The 22,222-nt window shown below is 35.4% G+C and overlaps 1 protein-coding gene across 1 annotated transcript; it reads right to left on the bottom strand.

Annotated features, from left to right (window-relative positions):
* Positions 1-11,033: 11,033 nt before the first annotated feature.
* LOC128245493 (aggrecan core protein-like) lies at positions 11,034-20,879 on the bottom strand. The gene is made up of 11 exons (XM_052963677.1): positions 20,826-20,879; positions 20,297-20,410; positions 19,995-20,102; positions 19,576-19,648; positions 18,631-19,077; positions 17,873-18,148; positions 16,360-16,512; positions 12,691-12,753; positions 12,264-12,545; positions 11,324-11,506; positions 11,034-11,137 (listed from the first exon to the last, which is right to left on the bottom strand). The coding sequence occupies exons 2-11, from the start codon at positions 20,408-20,410 to the stop codon at positions 11,100-11,102; spliced, it is 1,737 nt and encodes a 578-aa protein (XP_052819637.1). The 5' UTR covers positions 20,826-20,879; the 3' UTR covers positions 11,034-11,099.
* Positions 20,880-22,222: the final 1,343 nt, after the last annotated feature.

Genomic DNA, 22,222 nt, shown 5'->3' with positions numbered 1-22,222 from the left:
ACTACAGTCGAGCCACGTTGCCTTGAACTCGCTTGGCTCGATCTCCTCGTTGGCTCAAACTGAATGTAAAGGACCGATTTCTATATACTGAAGGTAAACATTCCCGCTTGTCTCGAATTTCCCGAGGCTCGATGTATTTTCGCCGGTCCGTGGGATTTAGAGCCAAAGTGGTTCGACTGTATATTTAATGCTGAATATATGTCTGAGAGTCTAACTGTCAATATTCTTCCTTGAGTGTTATACCTTGAAATAGCAACGTTGCCCATAAAAATATAATATCAATACACACTGAATTCGGAAATCTTATCGGTATAATCATGAAGAAAATCAAAGCAGATATAATTTGATTAGCTCTTGATTAGCAAACATCTAGTGATAACATAATGATGGAACATTTTGTATTTAAGCCACTACAGAAATTATTGATTTGTTCTGATTAGTTCCCGAAAATAGATAAGCAATGGTCAGCTACTCGCTAAAATAGGGACATTGGTCAGCTTTGTTTATTGACCAACGAACTGTTTGGAATTATAATATATTTTTTATCTGAGGCGGTTACCAACTAATGTTCGAAACTTTATATTCATTCGTTCAAAGTTTATAGTTTTGTTGTTTCAATTCTGCTCACCTCAGAGAATATATCCAACGGTACCTGACAGCATGTGCATGGAAAATCCGCAGATACGCGAGTCACAAGTAGGAAAACAAGAATTATTTTCATTTTTCGTCTTTCATTTCATTTTTACTTAGCAAAATGTACTTGCATTATTCTTACAATCTAATGCCTTTAATTAAGTCTCCACTGTCTTATCTTTCATACGTACATAAACGTGTAACAATAAATATGGTTGTTTCTCATATCAATGCCAGTCTTTAAATGTTATTCCTCATTCGACTTTAAATTAAATGTACTGTGATTAATTATTGATACAAATAATTGCGATGACATGAGCGATGTCTTATCGTCGCCATTAATTTCAGACGTCTCTTTGTCTATAATTATTTGAGAATAAATATATTTGCTCTATCTATCAGCGGTTTGTTGCTTCCGCATTGTGTACTTCTATCCCTTAAAATACTTTGAAATATATTGACAGTTGTAATAAAACAAAACAAACATACAAGGGAAAATATTATATACATTGCATTGAATGGAATATTTTACTAATGATTTTTATGAAAACTATTTCACTGGACCTGCTTTGATGTGTGAAAAGCTACGTTCTGTTCTTGATTCCTTTGTTAAATATGGGTAAGAGTTATATAGGAATATGGTAGGTATACCTATGGGTGTTTACTATGCAATTTAACATGCATACCTTTTAATACTGTTACGAGAGTTGATACATTCTTGAGTTGCTGCTCTTCTCGAGAGTTTTAACAATAGTTTGAGATACATTAATAACTTTTTTTGTATTCATTATCCCTTATTTACTAGCCATATATACTACATATACCCTTCGGAATTACAGCTTATAAAAGCAAACGCGTCTGATATAAATGTTTCTTTGATAGATCTTCCATTTAAAGTGAAAAACTCGAAATTGACTACCACAATCTATGAAAAGCGGTATGATTTAAAAAAAAAATGAAATTGTTAATTATCCGTCTTTGGACGGTGATATGTTCCATGTTTTCCCTTACACGGTGTATTTATCTCGCATTTGGTTAAATGCACAGACGTATATGATATGTTTTCTTCCAATAAACGGCTGACTTCGAAACTGTAAGCGCAAGGGTTTAGATATCTAAAATTGAGAAAAACATTTGAAAGTTCTTCAACGAGCATGATGACTATCCTTTAAGTATAATTGGCATTTTTGTGGGCCAATGACAATCGAGTATTTTTCAATTTTTCTGTTCATTAAGTTTACGCAGATCGATTCTAACGAATGCACCACTATTGGTTTTATAAAGTCAATTTCACTCAGTCTATTTTCCCACCTCATTTGATGTGTGCACATGCGCAAACTGCTTTTGACTGATGGTCAAAGGAGTGGTTTAATTTGAAGTGCGTCATTTTGATGCGCTCGCGCAAGCGTTATGAATTCATTAAGGCATTTGACCCATTTAGTTACTCTTTTCTTACTGTATTATTTACCGTAATTTAATACATCTTTGTCTCCGCGGTTAATTATACATAAGGTAGTCATTTTTCACGCTGCATTTTCATTAACGTAAGGTGGTCGATGTAGAAATAAGCATTGTGTTTTCCCTACCATAAGTGTATTGTTAAATTTTGATGCTAGGCATGTGTGTATTGTCTCTAGCAACAAGTGTACCAAGTTGAATTTATGAGCCAAAGCTAGTTTGGTGACGTCACCGACACGGATAAGGGTATCACAATGGCCGGATGCTTTTCCTCAAAACACAGACTTGTTTACCAAGAAAAATATTCAAAAGTTAAATGACGTACTCTTTATCAAAGTACTTTAAGAACAGGAATAACACAATAAAGTATTTAATGAATCACATTTTAAAAAATACTTGTCGTCATACTTATGAATAAAAGCTAAAACAAAAAATGAAAACATATCCACGTGAATTACATTCCAATGTCCATTATCATTTACTTCCCGTCAGGCTTTATTAGACGTAACCTCTGCACAGACCGCAGCACGTGGACAAACAACTCGTAAGTGTTGACATTCTTATTACCATTTCATTTACATTTTTGACGACTGGCTCGACTTTTTTAGGCTTCGTTTCTTCCAAATGACTGAAGTTCCTGGTCTTTTTTATTGCCAGTCCCAATGCTTCACTGACTTTGTAAAGAATTATAGTATTATAGTTATTATTATACAATGTTGTTCACAGGGTGAAACGAGCCGAATGATTAGTTATCTTATGTTCTTTTGTTAAACCGGCTTCCTTGAAGAACGCTTGAGCATGCCTTTGGTGTTGTTTTGTGTAATTATCACACTGCCAAACTTTGGGTTTCCCATCCTCATCGCAGGTTTCTAGAGTATTTCAATAGAACGATCCAACTCTGGGGATAAGAGATAGAGGATATTTGTTGAATTCAGTGTAAGATCGTATTTTATTTCACGAGTGGTCACAGAAAAAAAATATCTTCACGAGTGGCGTATCCATATTAAAGTTGAATGGCACGTTCCCGTGTGTTTACGACGACCCCAGAGGAAAGGTCGAGGATGTGCCCGAAGATGCTTTTGAGAGGGATGCAGCGCAGACTTTCAATGTTTTTAAAAAGAATAATGAATTGTTGAACTGATGAATGTAAACTGGAAATTGGTCGAATTCGAAATGCTTGTGCATACATGTACGCGGTTAGAGTTTTTAGGAAGAAATGATCTATCAACTCTATTACTAGCACATGTGGCCGAGTAAATATTCAACCGATACCTACCAAGCGGGTTAATTGTAACAGTATGTTCCATGAAATAGTTCGCACATAAATTGGTAAGCTTGTTCTTTTTTAATATTTATAATCAATCGCCAAAAAATGTTGTTGTTTTTTTAAACTATTGCATAATTTGATTTTGACAATTCGATACGATTCGGTCAATGTATATATTATTGCACTACAGACGACAACAAACATGTACTTGTGACATACATGTATTTTTTCCAAGTCAAGGGGAGCAAACCTTATAGTATAAAAGATGGAAAAAATAATCCCAAGTTGTCTGTACAGAGTGAAATGAGCAAGGGTTATCATTTCACTCGAGCCATAGTGAAATGATCAAGTTATCAATCACTAATATTTTTCACTCTTTCACCGGTATGCATGGAATAAAAAGGTAAAGCTCATACAGCAAAAAAATAGAATATCTGCTTTCAGTCTGTTCTTAGTGGAGCATGTTATGAGATCAACATTCGGGATTTCAGTCCACCTTGAGAATGTCTTCTGAGTCCAGGTGTAAACTCTATGTCTTTATATGTATTTTGACTGTCAAAATTCATCTCAAGGTATTGAGCTGTACTATTCAAGTGTTCTTGGAAACCTCGAAATCCAAACAGATTTCCATTATAAAAGAACACGGCCTTGCTCATGTTTGTAGCCTTTTCCGTGTCAGAGACATCCGTCTTTCACAAAGGAATCTCATCCTTCATAGTGACTAGGTCGAAATGATTCAAGTTAATCCCTTTATCATGCGCATGGGGTTCCGTCATGTGAGGTTCGAGGCAAAACGAAATCCAATGAAATTCGTATCTTTCTTTATAATTTAACACATTTAAAAATATTAATTTTAACAGTAACGTATCCTTCATACAAGTTTCACTGAGATACCGCTGTATCTCACTCACTATATTTTTAAGCGTATTAGGAGGTTAATCGTTCCCATCTTGCCTGCGTATCTCACTGATGAATCGTTGACCCCAGTAATCAAGCAACTCGTCGCATAGTTGCCCTATGTCCTCTTAAATGGGAAAATATGGTTGACGGTATGAGGTTTGTTGTTTCGGTAATTTGCCAAGCCAGCCCGTGTCCTTAACGACTATCCGTTGTTTATCTCCTGAATGCATTGTTTTATCTCCGTAGTAGTCACGGAATTTCTAAACCTGCTGGGGGGTTTTATAAAGGAGAAATATTCTTAATTGCGAAATTCGCTCACAGAAAAGCAGACTTCATAGAAATAACATTAAATGGAAATGAACAGCTGTATTGTGGATAGGGGTAAAAAGCTGCCGCCAGGTTAGAACCGTCCTATCTCACAGCGGTTATGAGTTCGACCCCCGGACCAGATGTGGTTTCCACCAAGGCTTACTTGTCTGTTATAAAAGGTTACGGTGCCTGCATTTGATAAATTGTAACGGGTTATCAAGGGAGGAGTATGAATACCAGCAAAACAATTAGCTGAATTAAATATGGTACCGATCTAGCATTCCAGCGGCTGTGGGTTCGAGCAACAAACTTTTCTTCTCCCATGATTACTTTATTGACTAAGCTGTTGCAGCCATAGTATCTCAAAAAGGAGCGAGTAAACGTTAAACTCACCATATTCACTGAGAATTGCCTTAAATTGTATTCTATTAACTGAAGCATGATCTGCAAAAAAACACATATACGTACGATCAAAGTCACGTTGTGATCTTTACAAAATTATTTTGCCTACTATGGAACTACAGATTGCATCAATGGTATCAATATGATATTTTGGCAACGCGCAAGTATATAAAACTCTTAAATGAATACGACTGGCCACGAGGCAGCACGTCTATATTTAGCTTTAACAATTTTGCTTTGATTTTAAAATTATATGTTTGATTATAATTATAGACAATATCATCGTTAAGCCTGTGCGTATTGCCACGCTTGATTCGTCATTAACCTTGATCATCCTTGTAGTTATTGTGTTTGCCAAATACGCCCCCTTCTCTCACTCTCGACCTAGCCGTAGCGCAGCCCTACTCGCGCGTCCACGACCCCGAAACTTCCCAGGCCGTCCCCATGAGCCCCTGTTTCAAACTCATTTGTTACATTGCCCCGCCCGTCGCCTAAAAAAAACTGAATACAGCCCGATAAACGTTTCAAATTTAGACATTTTTTTAAAACAATACCCTGATAAGCCACACTCGTCTGTTTGAAATGAACGCTTTCAGTTATTTGTTATGTTGAAGATACGAAAGTCCGCTCTACCCAATCAATGCAAAAAAATACTTTCAATCAGTTAAACATATTTCTCGATAAAAGGTAAAAAGAAATATGCATAATATGTATTAGCTTTGCCAATATCTGGTCCATATTTCATACCACCCTTTAAAAATCTTCGAATTTCTTCTTTAGGTTGTGTTTCGAAATTTGATTGCGGCTGGCGCTTATTAGCTGTCTCAGCCACCCGCGGAACATAGTCGTGTCAATGACGGTAATGGCAAGCGATCCCTAATCAGTCTCGTATACTTTATTTAAACATTAAACGAAATGGTTTTCTAATGGGGAAAGTCGACTTTCGTCAGCTCCCAATATCACAAAAGGATTAGCTATTATCTGTGTATTCTAGTGCGCTTCACATATCCGGTCAAGATAAATTTAATTGTTTTAAACAAACAATCGTTATTTCCTACAATAAGCCGAATTACAGTATTTGGAATGTATCGCCATTCCGAAGTCAAGATGACGACACCGATTTGTATTTCTGTTGAGCGCCCATTGTTTCGAATTCAAAACTGAGATCTGAATAGCGCTGACAACATAAGGTGAACATATAGTTATTACACATGTAGCACATCTAGCGCTTGTTAAAGAATGACATTGAACACGCGTATGTAGCAAACATAGTTATCATATCATGATTTATTTTTTAACGGTATATTTTGTATATGATGGTAGGTTTACACAGTCAAGACCCCATGGTCTAGTGGTAACGCACTTAACTCTCAATATTCAGGGGTCACCGGTTCGATTCCGCACCGCACCACTATAATTACTTATCGTCTTCCGGGAGGGAAGTTAAATGGGGGTCACGAGCAAAAATGCTAAACACTGGTGCACGTTTGAGAACCAGAGTAGCTCTTATTATGGTAACACTCTGTCTGTGCACTATGCCCCAATCACCTATTCTGAATAACAATCTTATCGGAGCACTCGCCAAAAGGGGCCGGACTCGAGGTCAACTACATGTATAAACAAACTGAAAACCACCAACGCAAGCACATAAGCGGGATATTAAAGTGTAGCGAGACATTACATTATTCTTTCAAAATACATCGAACGATACTGAAATAAAGTGTCTTTCTGTGCTTTTTAAACACTTTTTATTCAAACGGTGCTATGTTTGGAATGCATACACGTGCTGACATTTCTTATAGCATTACTTTGTGTTAATAAGAAGTATAATAAATTAGTCATGTTATTAAACAATAATTAATCATGTACTCAGAACGCTCATCCAAAAAAACATATAGGTAACATACTGCAAACATTCCGTTTGCATGATTATATATTTTACGTTACCAATTATTCATGAATGCTGTCATTTCTTTTTTCTTGGTCTGACCACTTCGAAGTAGCGGTGTTTAAATGAACATGATGACTCGCAGCCATACCCACATATGTATTTTCGTTACATTATCAACATACTGGATGTATGGCTGTTTACAAGGACCACGTTCATCAAAACAATACCACGACATACGGACCGATACGCTGGATTTTTATTCATTCCTTTACAAGGCCTCCGAGGAAAACAACCGCTTAATGTTCATGAAATATTGGGGCATATTAAGTGAGTTATATAGTTATGTTCATGCATGGCCCTTGCATGTAAAGAGGCATTAACAACAACACCAAGCCTGTTATTCATTTTGCTTGACTAACTCAATAAATTCGGCAACTGTACTGCGCTGAAAAAAATGATATTTTAACACATGAAAGCAAATTGATCACCCTCATTCGTTTTTCTTGCAAACACGTACAGTAATGACAACAACTGGTGGCTAGCATCGTACATAATGCTTAGGCAACACCAAATAAATAACTTGTTCATCGGATTTCCCGCACCTATTTCTTCAGAAAAGCAAAACAAATATTTTTTATTTTTTTACGAGCGCTAATTTGTTTAGTAGAATGTAGCCTTTTCCCTTATAACCGCGTTGTTCGATCGTAACAATTATCAAAGCACCGGCTCAATCATGCAGCCGCTCTAATTAGAGTCAATGAACGATATAGACCCGGATACAAGCGTCTAGATGATCGAGACTAAATTGGCAAAACACTTCCTGATTCTTGAAAATTACGTCAACAAATGACAATTCTACCACCATTTAAAGTTTGATTAAATTTTGAACGAATGTGTTTGCTTTAATTTGGCTCCCGCTAAAAGTAAAAGTATATATATTGGGCAAGAAGTGCTGAATTTTATCGTGAATGACAGTGAGTATCCAAAGTTTAAATTTGGTTCGGACATGTTTGACGGGAATTCGGATGACCGTTACAGTGAAAAGACAGTTTCCAATCGGTCATCTATACCTACTACACCTGTCCAGGTAAAAACTTCTGGTGTGTATTTTAACTTCTTTGTTGTTTTGCTGTTAATATAGCAAATATTATTTATTTTTTGTATTATTTGTTTCCTTCAAAAAAAAAATACATTTAATGATTTATGCACACATACTTAAATCCAACAGTAATCCTCAAGCCATCACTGGACAGTAGGATGGCGCTAAACATTAACCTGACTGACATTCATATGTGCTTCATGCAATCCCATGAGTTTTACCATTCACACAAAAACATCAAACAAGCCGGATTGTGTATATTTTGTAAATATTAGTCAAAAAGGATAAAAAAATGGCGTCAGACTGTGTGATTGGAAAAAGGTATTAATCACTCTTTGTGTTGGGAATAAATATTTGTAGAGTATTTAGATGTTCATGCGTATATCTAAACTATATATAGAAATCATTCAAGCGTTAAATATTTATGCTGATTTTTGTCTATGAAAAAATATTGCATATTCTTGTATTTTCTTGAAATATTTTTTGCTATATATGAAAATAGACACAATCAGTATTTGCAGTACAAAAGAAGTAAAAGTGTCTTTTGTATATATGTTTATGTTTTCTATTACTTGTCTTAATTTGAACAAGATATCTAAAATATCAAGGAAAATCTGCAAGTTTAAAAAAGATAGGCGTTAAGTTCTGAGAAAGCCTAAAATCAATCTGGCGCTGGCTGGAATTTTCTGTGACATATTTCCATCTGAAATTGTTTACAATAAGGTGTAGTTTTTTGTAAATTCTCTTCCAGAACTTAAATGGCTACCAAGGCCAATCGTGTAGTCAAAGCAAGAGTGATAGCTGTAGTTTATATCTGATTGCAAATGCCTATATTGATTTTGTGAGTTATTTTTCAAGTCACCTTGTCTTGTCATTTCCATGGCATGAGATATGACAATGTATTTTAATAGAGAATTATTTTTAACTATGTTTTCCTAAGGAAAAGTTGAAAACCTAGTTAATAGATTTGGATATGCCATTGGGCAGGCAGGTGGCTGTGACCATTGGCGCTTGTGTCCATGCTTTAACTTAGCCATGCATAGGGTATTTTCAAAATGGTTTTAAAAACTGGAAAACTGTGGTTTTGAGTTCTCTCATTTATGAAATAGATTAAAGAAATACATTTGCTTGATCTCAAAACTAATATTTCTATAGAATTATCTTTTAGTGGTATCATTCTTTCACTGTTTACAATATCATTGTTGTGAATAAAATGTGAGGAAAAGTGAGTTAAATGACTATATATATATATATGTTCGCTCTTTGCTCGCTCCTCTTTTTTGCTAAATGCAAAACAAATATTTTTATTATTATTTCGCTCGCTCGCCCCATTATTTTTTGGAAAAAAATACGATGAACAAGTTATCAATTCGGTGTGGCCTTATACGAATATGTAAGGCAACTACAATTTATCACTGAAAATAAAGAAATACTTCAACAACAACGATTTTCGATGTTCATGAAAAACCGATCGATGAAATTAGGACAAACATAGTAGTCTTATGCCTGATAATAACTATATTTATATATATACATATGTGATTTTAGATCGACAACATTTTTAATACAGCATACTTTGAAATTTTTTGAGAACGATTTCGCGCCACGTTGTTTCAATATCACGTAAATTAAATTAAGGGAAGCTGGCGATCGCGGTTTGTCAGGCTATGTAACGACGCATAACAGCATCGCCGCATAAACAAAATCGATCACACTTTCGCGGCATGAACTCCCCCCCCCCCAATTTTAACACATCCTAGTACAATAGTGGTTGATAAAGTTTCATCATGACAGGACTTAGTTTTTTTGTGTCCAACTAGCCAAGCTTTGAACTAGACCTTTAGAGACGTAAATTCTGACGAAGATTAAGTAAGATCGGTTTTAAATGTGAACCAAACCAATTAATCTTGGCCCGACTAAAGGCGGGAATATATCGTACGACAACGCACAACACTGTCATTTGGGACAATCAGAAACGTTAATCGTCGTATGACATAACATGTATTCTCGCCTTTTGTCAAACCGATTAGCATGTACCATTGACAATGCGCACTTTCCATGTAATTTCAAACGTTTCTAGAAAAGTCCATTGTTAACGACGGACAAACAACAGAAATCCAACAATTCTCACAGCTCCACATGTGCTCTTTGTGCTCAGATGAGCTAAGAATTATTTCCTTGTCAAGAACCACTGGTCCTTGTGCGATTGTGAAATTTATTCATGTCTATGTCATCAGCGTATATCTCTGGTTACCCGGGCAACGAAAGAAAAACTTTTGACGAGTATAATGTTTCCAAAAATGTCAACACAACATTAGTTTTGGGCACTTGAACAAGAGGACTCAGATGGCTGATATAGGGTTATCATGGAAGTCGTGCTTTCATTGATTGTGTTTTTATGCACTAGTCATTGAAACCAAGTAAAAGTAGATGTGAACACTCCAATGGGAGTAATTATTTATTTTTAACTTTCAATTTTGGCTCAGCTTATAACCTTAAATTTGACCAATTGCCTGCCTACTTTTCCCGTATTTTTTTTCAAAATGGCAGTAATATGCTACGCCCTAACCTTAATCATCATCATAATCCACAACATCAACACAACCACTATAATCATCACCACAATCCGACCACCACTGCCATCATCATCATAATTAGCATCATCATCAACGCCATCACCATCGTTTTTGTTGAAATATAACTCTATTTTTAGCTTTATAACAAATGGTTAAGGTAATCCTCTTTATGTGGCAAAACGGCACAGTTCCTGCTTTAAGCGTTGAGCGTCGCCTTAACGTGGGCGCCCTGTTTATGCGTTGGAAATCACTGCATAAACGAACAAAAACACGTTTATGCGGCGATGCTGCTTTGCGGCGTTACAAGGCTATGGTGCACACAGTATGAACTATGAGGTTCCATCTCTTGAAAATAAGCTCACCATATATTTGCTTTTGACAGGAAATAGAGTTATCTATACACGCATGTGCCCGTATTAATAATACGTATGTTATAAGAAAACATTCGTTTTATCATTATTTTCTTCATGCTTTTGTATAGACATCAGACGTAAAACGGATATCTGGTGTGTTTATTTGTGTATAATTCACAACTAACTACACGAATATAACAATGTCTTGACTTCAGCGTCCAACTAGAACACCCCCACTGGCCGCGATGTCTAAAAGAATCAAACACATAGAAATAACTGTGCATAAAATTTAAATGACGACATAGAAAAATATAACAATAATGCAAAACGACGTCAAGTGGTATTTCAGAACGTGTTTTGGTGTTATAATTATGTCAGAGTAAATCATCCGTCTACACATTCGGTGTGGAACGAAGGTGTAAGTAAAACACGTACTATATTCACAAAGGGAGAGATGCGTCTCTCCAGCGTCGCCACCAAAGAAGCTCTGTGATCCACAGGGGATATCGTCCCAGATTCCCCCTTTGTATGGTACAAATGCCACACAATCCTCGACGTTGTGACTCACAAAGTTGTCTGTATGACCAGGTATCCAGTTTGTGTACGTCACAGGGTCGCCTGAAATATGAACACGTAAATAACATTCGAAAAAGGTTTCTTAAGTTGGTGATGATTGGACAAAGGATTCCCGAATTATTGATCGAACAAGACCACATTCAGGTAACTTCTACATTTAAAGTGCGATTTATTTCGAGATACTCAATCGATATGGCTGGATATCGAACTTGCCAATACACATTTTGAGGACGTTTGGTGATGATTGAACAAAATGCTTCTAAAGTATTTGACAACAACATACTGGACGTCGCCCGAAAAATACCTCCCGCACGTCACAGGTTAAACTATAATACGTCCCATCCTCTTTTCTAATGTTCTATTTTTATTTTATTTTAAAATATATAATTTCAATTTTTTAGACATCGAGATTTTCTGACAGTCTTAAAACAAACGAATTGTATGGTGGTTTTTGAATATCACATAAAATTATATCAGTAAAAATCTAAACATTAGTAGAACTTTACAACGATATTCCTTTTAATAACGTTATTACTATGACTTAAAGATTTTTAATACGCACTTATGGCTTTAAATTTAATTATTCACTTGTTATTGCCACATAAACGCAAAAAACAAAATATCCCAGATCGTTGATACATTTGTCCCTCTGGATCATATTTACCCAAGGGCAAAGGAAGACATAAATAGCAAATTTAAAAACCAATGTCATTTATTAGTTTACCTCTTTCAAATATGATGGATGACCTTATGTTTAATTAGATTAACGCCCTTTGTTATGAAGACATTAATCAATTACCTGCAGTCCATTCAAATCTTCCCTCAGTTTGTCTGTCATGTAAGCCGATCCAGAAGGCTTTCGTTGGATTATATGCCATCATAAAGGACTGTATGTAATTCTGCTCCTGTGCGTTATTAATGTGTGCTAAATGTCCCCCTGCCTGTTGACACAGGGCCTCTCCGTGGTCCCATGTGACTTTATTGTGCAGCAGTTCGTAGCAGCTCCTGTCATGTTGTACTAATAGTGTTCCATAGCGGTGTGCTAAGGATACGGCTTTTGGTGGACACATGTTTATATTTCCTAAAAATAAAATTGCAAACCAAGGATAAAGTATGAAAAACTTGTAGATAATGATGTCTTTTAAAACACGTACAAGCATAAATTAGATAATTCCTCAGCATACATGAATCCATTTATCTAAGCTATTTGTGTAATGACAGATAACCTTTTATGGAAGACGTTGTCGGTGCCGGTGATGCATGTGAGTCCACTGGTGCCAATACAGCCGCTGAAACATGATGTATTGAATTAATATGATTAAAGGCTTTAGATTTATTTCATAACTAGTGTTCAACAGTTCTCTTTAATTTGCTAATAGTGTTGCTGAATATATTAATAAAGTACTGAGATATTTCGTTGCATCTGTTTATAGGCGGCATGACAGAGTTTTGGATTTTGGTGCCTCTCCGCTTAAAATGTACACTAATCGAAATAAAAATTAACGTGTATATAAACACCACTTTTTTATATACAACTATAATTAAAGTTTTCTGATAAATCCAGATCAAAACCCATCTCATAACAGCTCGCCGAAAAAATCTTAAATCCTTCCATACCATCGAAATATAAGACGAAGATTTATGGTAAAAGTTCTGGGGGCCGTCTCAATAAAAAAAGATCTAGGTCGATTTGAGTCGATATTTCAAATTATCTTATTAATTTTGCTAGATATTTGTGTGAACTTATCTTAAGTCAGCAGTGAAATTGAACACGAAGTTGATGAAATAAATGTGTCCTGTATTGTCATTTTTGACGCTAATACAGATTTAAGATCATTGAAGTTACGACTACAATGCTTTATGTTAACCTCCCCCTGGTTTTAATTTCATACAAGCCCCTGTTTCATTTGTATTTTAGTGCAAACAAAACCAATTACCTCTAGAAGTAGTCATACTATCTTTGAATAGAAGACAACAATTAAAATCAAAATTGCATGCCGTATTGAAAAATAACTTTAAATACAGCTTAACTTAGTTTTTCACAAAAATACGTTCATAGATTTACCCATATCTAAATGACAGCCTTTTGTGCCGAACGTGAAGGAATGTTTCGGTCTAATTTTGTAAGAACAGAATCCTAACTCTTGTACAAAAAACATACTTTAAATGCTGTTGTTATGTCGTGTTATTTTATCAATTCCTAGACATAAGTAAGCGCACTAAAGTAAATGTTATCCGCAATAACTGATTTCACAACATGTTCAAAACATTCATATAAGATGTAATATATTAACAATTTCAAATAGAGGAGAATATATATATGAAAAAACAATAATTTAATATTAAATCAATTCTTATGCACATGTGAACAAAAGCTGCTAGAATAACCTGACCAATGCCTTAGTAGGAACTTTTCTCAGACGAAAAGCTTTTTGTAATTTTGTATAGTTATGATATATTAACAAAGCTTTAGCCGAGACAAACATGTTGCTATTTAACTAGTTAAAGTAACACTGACATTTAAGTGAGCTTAATGTTTGATGATATTATTTGCTTTGTATTGTTTAACATAACGCTAATGTATACTTCTAGTTACATTAAGTTATTTATTTGAAAAAATAGTTTAAAGAACAAATTGTACTCCTTTCCATTTAAAACCGTGACACAACAATATAATGCTAAGTATAATAATCTTATCTTAATATTTTAAACCATGATTCTAAAATACGTTAAATCCATTTCACATACTGATTAAGTCATATTTCGCATTAAAGTATTCGTAAACTTGTGTTATACACCCTTTCAATTATACCGTGTTTGAAATTATCTGCCCTTTGATGACGTCACTTGAGGATAGCCGACACTGCTATTTATGCGAGAATCAAGATGATCAATTTTCAGGTGTGGAATGTGATATAACGTATATAAAAGATTTGATGTCTTTTGAAATACGTTAATTAATTGAAGAAGAAAACATTTCATGTATTAATTAACAGAAATAGCCGCACATTGAAGCAAATAATCGGTATGTCACATATTTGCGAGTTCTTCGATTGTCTAGTCTTAAACATTGATCAATCCAAATCGCGAATATGTGTTGGTTTATACTAATTTATTTTAGCTCGATTGAGACGAAAGCTGATAGCTTATAAGATCACTCTCGAGTCCGTTTCCTGGGCAGAAACCAGTGCTGTGTCCTTTTTGAGAGAACAGTACATTAGATTTCTGCAAACTTTTTATAGCACACACAGATCAAACATTGTTAAACCAGAACACCAGGCCCCAATTTCTCGAAACTGCTTAAGTCCCTTAAAACAAGAATAAGCTTAGCTCACTATTTTTGTATTTCAATAATTTGCATAATATTAACTTCTTTAAGAGTTTTTTTACACTTTCGATAGGAATAATCAATATGTAATAACAGTAAACCATTTTTCATTAATCCAAATCCATTATAAGTATGTACTTTGCGTAATGGAAATAAGCTACTTAATCCTGTTAAGCTTAAGAAGTTTCGAGAAATTACTCATATACCTTTGTAATTATTACGCAATCTGATACTCGCAAAGTCGTGTCATACTATGCAATCGAGTATTCGTATACCTTTGTCAAACTACGCATTTGAGTACCCGTATACCTCTGTCATACTACGCAATATAGTACTCGTATTCCTATGTTATACTTCGCAATCTAGATCTCGTATACCTGTTTAATACTACGCAATCCAGAACTCGTATCCCTTTGTCATTCTACGCAATCTATTATTCGCAAAGTTGTGTCGTACTATGCAATCGAGTTCTAGTACGAAAGTGTCATATTTCACAATATAGTACTCGTATCTGGTGCCATATTATATCTAGTACTAATAAACTTGTGTCATACTTCGCAATCTAGTTATCGTAAATCTGTGCCATACTACGCATTCTAGTACACAACTTGTGTTATATTATGCATTTCAGAACTCTTAGGCTTGTGTCATACTGATAATATCTGTCATGCGTTCCCGTTCCGGATCGAAAAATCCGATCCGAGGGCACCTGCGTTGCCAGGTAACGAGGCTTGCCGAGTTACCGGCTACGCAGCGTGCCCGAGGGTCGGATTTTTCTATCCGGAACGGACACACATGATAGATATTTTTTCTAGCATACCTTATATTACATTTTTTGTGAAGAAAATACATAAGAAAGCGCGTTTTTGTACATTTCACCAAAAAGCGCGTGCTATGATGTATACTGACGTCATGACGCGCAGTAATTTGTATTCACTGCATACGTCAATAAGTTCCTTCGCTATCACGTCTTTTAAGGCTTATTTTGTTTTGATTTTAAGGAATATTTTGTAAAGTTAATGTTAATGGAACTCATCTATTGAAATCTCATTACTATGGTTACATTAAGTGTTTAATAAAAGAAATTGAAAGTATTACGTCACAGCGCGTGACTCATCTGGCATGGGGGGATGCCAGATGGAGTTTTCCAGCACGGCTGAAATCACCGGAAATGCCTATCCGGTGTGCTGGAATACGTAATCTTGTATTCTACATTTGTGTCATACAACGCATCAGTACTCGTAGCATTATTTCATACAACTCCCATCAAATACTCTTTTACTTGTGGCATGCTATTTGAACTAACTAGTTCACACTAGTGTGTTAACCTCTTTTCACGTGTGTTTAAATATTACTTCAAGTTGACATTCTAATTTAGTTGAACAGCAAGCATTATTTAATAGATCATCACAGCTTACCAATAAATTGAATAACTTGTATTTGATTTTTAATAATGTATTCCAAACCTTTGGTTGCTGGTAAATAGTGTAATCCATTACAATAATATTAGCAAATATTCCATAAAACGAATACTTGTCCTTTGAATGATAGATATACAACATATTACCAAACTCGCACACATATCCATAGGTGTTCCCGCATTCTTCATCTTCCCACCTTCCTGCATATTGTCCTAGACTTAAACTGACACAGTCTTCGAATGCGTGGAAGAAAATGTCCTTTCGCCCGGGCATCCAGTTGGTGTAACTAACGGGATCTCCTGAAGATATGTTTTAAAAGCTTACCACAATGTGAAGTTCATTTCAATTGGGTTTGAATAACATTATAATCGATTTTGATATGATTTCACCTTAATTTCAAATATTTCTTTAAAGCAGATATGCGTTTAGTATTACTAACTAAAACACTGCGAATTGAACATGAGGCATACTTGCTGGGCCGTCCGTTTGAATGGGAAATAATAAAACAGATGGGGTTTATTAGTAGAAAGTACCCTTATGCGGTTAAGGATGCATTTTCAAAATACAATTTATACACGACATTTATTTGTTTGAGATATGAATATGCGTATGGAACTTCGGTTGGAAATAACCAGAACCGCTCAGATATAATGTTTGGACTAAAGGAAACGAGTGTGCATGGCCATTCTAAGGTATATAATTGTCATACTATATTCAAGATTGAATAAAAGGATTCAGTACTTGATTAAAACATAAAAATAGTCATATGTGTCACAATAGATTACCTTGACAAGGAAAAGTGGACTTATGTTAAAATTGGACGTGAACTTCCATTAATTTTCTGCCTGAGAACTACCGTTTTAGTATTTAAAAAGAAGTTACAAAGGGTTGAGAGCATACACATACGCATTTTTACAGCGTTTCATGGTTGGTGTCAGCCATGATATATTGGGAAATGTGCTTGGTAAATTGTATTCACCGCATTACTATGAAAACAGATGCTGTATAGAAACTGGATATCACAATACTGAAGCAAGACTGGCGACAATGTAAAATCGGTGTCACTTGGATAGTATAAGGTACATAACTAACGTCAAAATAGTGAGAGCTGGATGGTTATCAAATGATGTCGAGATATTGCGCTCATTAGCACTGCAATTAAGTTTGAATACATATGGATAAAAAATAGGCTAGAGACCCGGCAGAAGATGTTTAGTTTAATCATATTTTATTGCTCTTTTATAAAGAATTATTTTGCATACAATTTACATGTACATTTACAATCAAATAAAACAAAAAGAACAAATGGGTTGGGCTACAAGTTATTACAACATTAGTTTCAGCCCTTCCCAGGCGTCAATATAGCGTCAATGTCGTTTAAATCTATGATTAAACGTAACTAGAAAAAAGAGATAACGTTAATTACTTTGGCAAAAAGAAGAAAAGAATTGGTTGCCACCAAAAGAAAATACAATGTAATAACATCCCAGACCGTGCAGAAGATGTGACGCAGTGAACAACGACGCTGTCAACGATGATGCGGCCGACGTCGCTAGCGGACATTTAAACTATGTTTTGCTATGCTACTCAGGCAATAAAAAAGCGAATAATGAGATAACATTTAACACGGTGGAATTGAGTTTATAGGTAGAAAATGACCTGATGTCCATTCGAAATGTTCTTCACGGTTCTTGTCATGTAGACCAATCCAAACATCGTCTCCATGATATTGCCTGACGACGTTGTAAACGGCAGTTTGGTGATAACTGTCGGATATGTGCGCAAGGTGGCCGCCTCTCTGTTTACAGTCAGATTCCGCATATGACCAGGTGTGATGTACAGGAACAATCTCGTAGCATGTTCTACCAACCGTGAAAAGGGTCCCGTGGTCATGCGCTGCGTAGTTAAAATGGGTTGCCGAACAGTTGTACGCATCTGAAAATGAACAAATATAAAACTATGTGTTATGCTTGTTTTAATAACTCTGTTAATAACTCTGTTTAACTAAACCGATATGAATTAATGAAAACATGTAATTTTTCTTTTCTGGGCCTATTTCATCATTGGAAAAAGCAAGGAAAATAACAGCCTTTGCTGGGATTTTTTTTTAATTTGTCTTTCTTGTCCTGGAGCACCCTTTGTGTGGGTATATTATCTAACTGTATATGCTTTAAGGTTGTTTCAAGTGTTTTAACAGTGCAGTGTAAATTAATTCATTGACGGAAAATATATATTTGATCTTCTTTCAGTCGTCTATATAAATTCACAAGGCTGCATATTTTACTGTATTAGCACTAATGATATGAATGATCTTGAAATCTAAACTAAAATGTATCAAACTTAAAGATATTTCGTGGAAATGCACTGAACAAATAATTATCCTTCATCTTTATCCAACGAAGAACCGATTATCTTACAGGCGACATGAGCTGTCGACATTGTCATCGGTTTGGTGGTTGTTATAGTTTGCCTTGTTGTTGTTGTTGTTGATTGTGTCCTTGTTGTTGTGCTTGGAGCTGAAGTTGTTTGTAGTGTGGTGGTCGGCCTCGCTGTAGTAGCAGTTGATGCAGTTGTTGGAGTGCGTGTTGTCGTTGTTAGAATTGATGTAGTTGTAGGTAATTGTGTTGTTGTTGTTCTCATTGTTGTTGTAGAGGTTGTTGTTGATGGTGTTGTTGTTGTTGTTGCTGCTGTTGTTGTAGTAGGTGATGGTGTTGGTGTTGTTGTTATTGTTGTTTTTGCTTCTGTTGTTGTTGTTGTTGTCGTTGTTGATACAGGTTGTTGTGTTGTTGTCATTGTTGTTGAGGGCAATGTAGTTGTCAGCTGTGAAGTCGTCGTAGAGGTTACCTCCACTGTGGTTGTTGGCACTAACGTAAAATAAATCAGACATATTAATAATAAGAGATGGTGAACTTCGAAACAAAAATAAGAATGAACTTATGGATAGGCAGAGTAGAAACAAAAGTATTTCTTTCATTCGCTTACATGTAAGTACAATACTTCATAAACTGACATATGTTTCATTTCAGTGGGCTTAAATATCAAAGAAAACCGACCTTTATGACATCATATTAAGCAAAGTGGAACTGAAATTATCGTATTAATTTTTTAATCATTAAGAACAAGATTATTCAAGCTACAGAAAAAAAATATTAACTGCACATTCATATTTGAAACTACTTCATCCACATACATAACAATAGGTCTTTTTTTATCAAAAAATGTAATAGAAAATACAGGCCAGTAGCCATAACCTTACACCTACCTATTCATTTGCAATTCAGTTGAACAAATATCATAGGACAAATGTAAAACCGAGACATACAAATTAAAAATTCCCATTTGAAAAGTAAAAGCCTGGTTACCTTGGTCGGAGTCAGGTGGATTTCCAGGACACGTCTGTACCTGGATGTTGCTGTCTTTATGGATAAAGCCATACTGGAGACAAATGGTGGTGATAGTAAGTTCATTGTACAAAAGAAGGTTATTTATTGAGTTTAAGAAATTGGCAATAAATTGCACAATATATTTTGAGAAACTCATACTTTAATTTCATTTTTATTAATTCCTTCCACATAAAATTGTAAATCGTTTCATTTGCGGAATGAACTGCAATAGTTATAATCAAACATAAGGTATATCTTATAATTCGAAAGGCATATCAATGTGACATGTTGTTACATGAAATTAATTTTATGAACGTATTCACAAAAAAAAAGTAAAGTATTTCTTTAATACTTAAACCCATTCTTTAATTTGGTAAGATATTGAAAGAGATAAGAACCTTGTGTTCAAACTGAATGACTAGCCAATCTGGTTCTGGAGACTCGTAGCCCTTCGCCTTACAATCGAACTCGTACATGTATCCGAGTGCCTGGCCGGAAGTGGATGCCTGCAGAAATATTCCATGCTAATCGTATGATCTTTCAAAATGTTTTAAATACATTTATCCTTTAGGATAAGGCTATATAATTGGTTGCCTGTCAGACAAATCTTTAAGTATGTTCTTTTAGACTGGGAGTTTACATTGTACAAGAAAGAAAATTCCCGCCAAGTCTTCTATTATGGAGTTAATGATATACATACATCAGACTGGACCGCAGCTTCGACTTTGTAGTTACACACACAGTCGTAATCACTTCTTACACCATTGGCGAGAAGTACAACCAGCCCCCATAGGAATTGGGCTCTGTTGGACATCTGTTTCACATGGTTTGATAAGTGAACTAGCCATTAGTAATATTTGCAAATGGAAAATATATTTCTAACCGGATATCCGGTAAGCATAATTGTGTGCGATCTCGCCTCTCCACAAGGCGAGTCAGGTTCGATTCCCGGCCAAGGCACATTCGATTTTGGTTTGTGGCCATAAGTCGGACAAGTGGGTTTCATTCTGTACTCCGGTTCCCTCCACATAACAAAACCGCACTCTCGCACAACATCGTGCCAACGAGATTGACTTGGTAAAAAAAATAAAACTCTTTTTTTTCACAGTCGTTGCCAAACGAATAAATTTCTCTACGTAACATTATAAAATAACGCGTTCAAAATTGTATTTTAATTTTAATTTGAAAAGATCACTATCAAATATAATAATAAAATAATAATTACTTACGGTCGTTTTGGTACTTTTGCACAATATACTTTAACACTCACAGAAAGATAAGTCAGTGACCTAGTGGCGGTACCGAAAATCAGTTCGTGTGGACATGATCTATATAGCTAGCTGATAGTCGATGTTAAGATCCCCTTTCGGTTTCGTGCTGTATGAGACACTTAAATGGGCTAATGAGTAGCACAGTCACCGTCCTTCTGCTTGTCTTACATGAGTTATTTGGTAAACACCGTTTACAATGTTTAACGTATCCACTTTTAAGGACACGAAGACGTCCCAACATTACCTTTGTGATACATTTTATTCAAGTTATTTCCTATTAATTTTTCCTGTTGTAATTTTCAATTGACGTATATATAGAGGCTGATTGTATGTCTTGCTCAAAACATATTTAAAGGACCTTATACGTATACTATGTCACAATTATAGGGTTAGTACACCTTTTTGAGGTCGTTACCATCTGCAAAGGCTCAAAAATGGTTTACAGCCCGAGTTTGTAGCACGAGGGTTGTAAACTATTTTAAGGGCCTTTGTAGATGGTAAAGACCGAAAAAAGGTGTTTTATCGCTATTATTGCATAAAATACACACCATGAGAAACGTTTGTGTTTAAAAAGGCTGTTAAATGTCACGAAAATGCAAAAACAGTTAGTTCAAAATAACCTCCATAACAGGTGCTTGTGTAACGTCATGAGTGATGTCATTGAAAAAAAATTACATTAAGCTCGATTCGGTCCGCAACATAACTCGGCAGTTGCATTTTTGTTTCGACGCCATTTGTAGTGTTCATTCGTTTGGAAAGTGTTGTTCTTTCGGAAATTGACTGGATTACTGGGATTATTAACACACAATACGTATTGGGTAATCGAATAATTACCGATATTCCTACTTTAACCATTATTTGTTTTGACTAATTAAAGCCTGAAAATTTTGCAAACATGTTCTTGATAAAATGTACAGCATCTTCAGCATCAGAGAAAAATATCTTTGAAATTTCTTTGTTCATTGCATACGACGTAATGGAATCATGTCCATATAAGTCGTTTGTTCTGAATAAAATCGACAAAAATAACTAATGTTCGGAGGAGTTGAACGTTTTAGACTTAATTTAGTGCTTTTGAAACAAACAAATAGTCAAAACAGCTGCAGAAAGTACTCTCTAGTAAACACACATCAGCTTGCCAGGAAACGACAACTCAGAAGAAACTATGTAAGTAAGATGCGGTTTATTTAATTTGTTGATAATTCTGTACAGCTGTATAATATGCTGAAATTTGTTTTTGTGCAAAAGTTGGCATCGTTGACCAAATTTCGGTCAGAAACTAGGTCGCTCAGCTGCTATTGTTATGATAAGAGCCCTGAAAGCGCTTATGTAAAACAAAAAGCCGGTCATTAACG

This window comes from Mya arenaria, chromosome 9 (genome assembly GCF_026914265.1).
Source record: "Mya arenaria isolate MELC-2E11 chromosome 9, ASM2691426v1".
Lineage (NCBI taxonomy): Eukaryota > Metazoa > Mollusca > Bivalvia > Myida > Myidae > Mya > Mya arenaria.
Note: the sequence above shows the minus strand (reverse complement) of the source record. Positions and strands in the feature narration are given on the sequence as shown.